This window comes from Anopheles stephensi, chromosome 2 (genome assembly GCF_013141755.1).
Source record: "Anopheles stephensi strain Indian chromosome 2, UCI_ANSTEP_V1.0, whole genome shotgun sequence".
Taxonomy (NCBI): domain Eukaryota; kingdom Metazoa; phylum Arthropoda; class Insecta; order Diptera; family Culicidae; genus Anopheles; species Anopheles stephensi.
Genome location: NC_050202.1, coordinates 31,188,245 through 31,191,847, shown reverse-complemented (window position 1 = coordinate 31,191,847; position 3,603 = coordinate 31,188,245). Strand labels below are relative to the sequence as shown.

Below are 3,603 nucleotides of genomic sequence, written 5' to 3'. Positions count from 1 at the left end.
CGCAAAACAAAGTTTCGCTTCAACCAAGCTAACAAAGTTTGACACCGCTGCCTTCGATCGAGAGTTGATCGGATGTGGATCTCGATTGGAGCATACCAAACGAGAGCATACCGTGCGTGCACGGTACGTATACGCACTAAAACCTGTGTGAGAAAGCACACAAGAGAAGGAGAGCACGTATCAAAGTTTATGCTCTTGGATGCGTGAGAGTGATCGTTCGATGATCTCGCGAGCCGCCGAGATCGTTAGAGACCGTTGTTTTGAAAGCTGGATTGAAAAGTAACGTTTGAAAGCACCGTTTGATTATATTTAAGATTAATAAAATAGTTCATAACTGTATTAGCATAATAAAAAGCATGAAACATTAACTATCCTCTAGATTAAGGTAAGTAAATTAATATGTTTAATGAAAATAAGTTATTAAAATCAAGATGTAATGTATTTTACAATATGTTTTTCTAATGAAAATAAGCGCTTATGTTTTGTTTCAGAATGTATTTTGTTAAATCTTATCCGACTCGCTCTCTCTCTCTCTCTTTCTCAGTCCCCCATGTATATTCCCGCATGGTGTGCCTCGTGTTCGCTACCATTGCTATCTCGCTCCTTCGTGTCACGGGTTTTCCTAATTTCTCCCTCCCCTCCACCACCACCTCCACCCCTAATCCGTTGCATTCCGTTTCTGCACGGTTGCACACAAGCACGCATGCAATGAGCTTTCACGAACAGCGTGAAGCGGATCGTTTCCGTGAGGAATGTGTACATTAGAGGATTGAGTACTGCGTTCACCATCGCCAGGATACCGAAGGAGTAGTGCAGATTCCAGTAGGCGCTCGTGTTCGCGTCACCCACCATCTTGATCAGCAGAAACACCCACATGGGCAGGCGGCACACGAAGAACACCAGCATCAGTACGACGATCGCTTTGAACATGTGTATCTGGCGTCGCCGGCGGTTCGAAATCGCTTCACTCGGGTGTCCTTGAGTGGGTCGCTGTGCTGAAGGTGACCCGGCGGTATCACTCTGCGTCGTTTGCTCGCCAACGATGGCAGTTGTGTTGTGGTGTGGACAAGTGCAGTTGGAAGCTGAAGTTAAGAGAAAGGTATGAGTGCGAAAGACTTTGATTTATGCAAGCGCAAGTGTTAGATATTTAGAAACAGATAGTCCGGTGGCACAGTGTAAAGAAGCTTATACTATCCTCTTCTAGAACTTCAAGAGGTCTTGGCATTTCATTACTTGCTTGTTTGACTAAGCTTCCCGTAGCTGGATAGTGAATCCTGTGGACAGGAAGCTTGTCCGAGGCCTCGGGCGGCTGACTCTCTAGCTACGCGGTAACCAAGTTAAGGAAACCTCAAAAGGCAGACCAAGATCTTTTGAGGTGATAGGGTTTCATCATTCCTTGATACTTACTAAATATCGATGCCGGTGTGCGCCGCTCAACAATTGGCTGTGATGTCCTCACGTTGGTCGTAAGTGTCTTCTTGTCATTGCTACTCTCGCAGGACGTGCTGGAAGCACATTTCTTCGGCGCTTTTGGAGCGCCTCCGATAGGATTCCGGCGTGCCCAGAACGCTCTCGCTATCACCCCATTCAGCCAGCAGAAAGCTCCGAGCAGTGGAAGAAAGATCACCACGAACACGATCACGAAGTAGTAACTGTTCTTGCTCTTATCAGTCGCACAGATCGTCGCCATATAGTACCCGCTGATGATTTCGTGCGACTGCTGCGAATCGGTCGTCAGTACAACAATGTCAAACATCTCGTAGAGCGTAAGCATTGGACTGGAGATGCCAGCCGCGAGTCCCCAGATCAGTACACCACACGTGGCACAGAACCAGCCGTTTGGTTCCCAGATACCCTTCACCAGACTGCGCACGGCCATGTATCGATCGAGTGCGATCGCTACCAGCGTGATGCTGTTCACCAGCACTGCCATTGTCTGCACGAACGGGGAGAATGTGCACATCAGCTCACCGAGCGTCTAGAAAGGGGGCAAGATAGAAAGAAAAAGTTGGACCCACTCTGTCACTAGAAAGTTCTATCGCCCGTCGCGGGTGAAAGTCTCGCCTTACCCAAAGCGAGTTGAATTCCGTATTAAACTGCGACAGATATACAATCGAGGTGATGGTCACGAATGCAATGTCGGAAAGCGCGAGCGACAGCATGCAGACGCGCAACAGATGCCGCTGTTCACGCCTCACGTTCGTGATGATGGTGACGATGTTGCCGAAGATGGCCATTACCATCACCATGATCGAAAACACGGTGAATACGGTGCGCTGTTCCGTGGACAGATTCTTCAACGATCGCTCCCAGTAGCCGATCATCGTCATGCCGCTCTGTTCGCGTTTCGACGCCATCCCACCTGTCAACAGGTCCGCTCCGACTTCCGCACTCCAGTTGAGGGCCGTAATCCAGCGTAGCACAGTCTCACTCACTTCCGCGCTGGCCATATTTTAAAGGTTTTTTTCTGTTCAGTTTTTTTCCACTCGCTATTTTTTCCCTCCACAGTTCCTAGGTGCCAGTGACAATTTTTGGTGCAACAAAATTGCTTCCACACGAGCCGGTTGAAATTGGATTGAAAATTTGAATGGTTCTATCCGGCGAAACGACCGACACGACAGGCGCATAAATCACGCACTAAAGCACACACACATGCACATTGGCCACGGGCGCAACAATTTCTCGTAAGAACACGTGTTTTTTTCGTTGGGACAAACAAACAAAGCAAAGAATCTGATTTCACACATTCAAACGGAAAAAAAACAAGTAAAGTTAATCACATACAGAACGAGATGGAAATTTTTGTTCGGATCCAGCAATGCGCGCCCGGCTGGAGTCACCGTTCACTGTCGGTAGGAAAATATGGGGCGTGCGGGAAATCGCATGGTTTTATAAGGAAAATATGTATCGCTTCGCTTATCGCATACGGTTATGCTAAACGCCTCGTAACAACCTCGTAATCGGGGTGCTACTGACTGATAATGGATTTTCCTATCTGACGAGGAAAAATGGGTAGGCAACAAAAAAAAAAAAAAAGGCAAGCGTCAAACAACATTAAAGCACGGAACAATGAATTACATACCTTCGGGCGGAACAGTAGGATGGTTTGGTAGTGATAGTAGTCGAGTTTCTTCTATACATTTCAAACATATTGCTTCAGTGAAATTGTTCGTGTACGCCGTCTCGTCATATACAGTGATGGACAAAAGAATAGAACCACCTAATTTAAATTCTTGAATTTTGTTTTAAAATCGAAAAACTAAGGTTAAGGTACCGATTTACAACGAAATGACGTTTTTTTTGTTGTAAAATTTAGTTTGAAAGGTTGAGAAAACGATCCTAAACGGTTGGTTTCATCGGGGGTTTAAAGCCTGATAAAGATCCCCCCTCACTCAGGGGCACTCACTTCTCGCAACTGAGTTACCGAAGGGGGTATCTTATTTCTTCTTCTTTTAATTTTTAGGTAATTATTGGGGCGGTCCGGTGGCCGAGGCGACAACTGCTCCGGTCTTCACTCGACAGGACCGGGGTTCAAATCCCATCCAGACCGCCCCCCCCCCCCCCCGGAAGGAAGGGCTGACTACTTTGCTACGGGTAAAATCA

At 47.0% G+C, this 3,603-nt stretch overlaps 1 protein-coding gene across 1 annotated transcript; it reads right to left on the bottom strand.

Moving 5' to 3' along the window:
• Positions 1-540: 540 nt before the first annotated feature.
• Positions 541-3,160, bottom strand: LOC118507396 (orexin receptor type 2). The gene is made up of 3 exons (XM_036045849.1): positions 2,070-3,160; positions 1,408-1,978; positions 541-1,082 (listed from the first exon to the last, which is right to left on the bottom strand). Exons 1-3 carry the CDS (start codon positions 2,448-2,450, stop codon positions 541-543), a joined length of 1,494 nt encoding a protein of 497 aa, XP_035901742.1. The 5' UTR covers positions 2,451-3,160.
• Between the last annotated feature and the right edge of the window lie 443 nt (positions 3,161-3,603).

Coding starts and splice junctions, on each gene's coding strand:
- LOC118507396 (XM_036045849.1), bottom strand. CDS start 2,450: ATGGCCAGCGCGGAAGTGAGTGAGACTGTGCTACGCTGGATTACGGCC. Junction 1,979..2,069: donor CGGAATTCAACTCGCTTTGG/GTAAGGCGAGAC, acceptor CCCCCTTTCTAG/ACGCTCGGTGAGCTGATGTG. Junction 1,083..1,407: donor CACACCGGCATCGATATTTA/GTAAGTATCAAG, acceptor TCTTAACTTCAG/CTTCCAACTGCACTTGTCCA.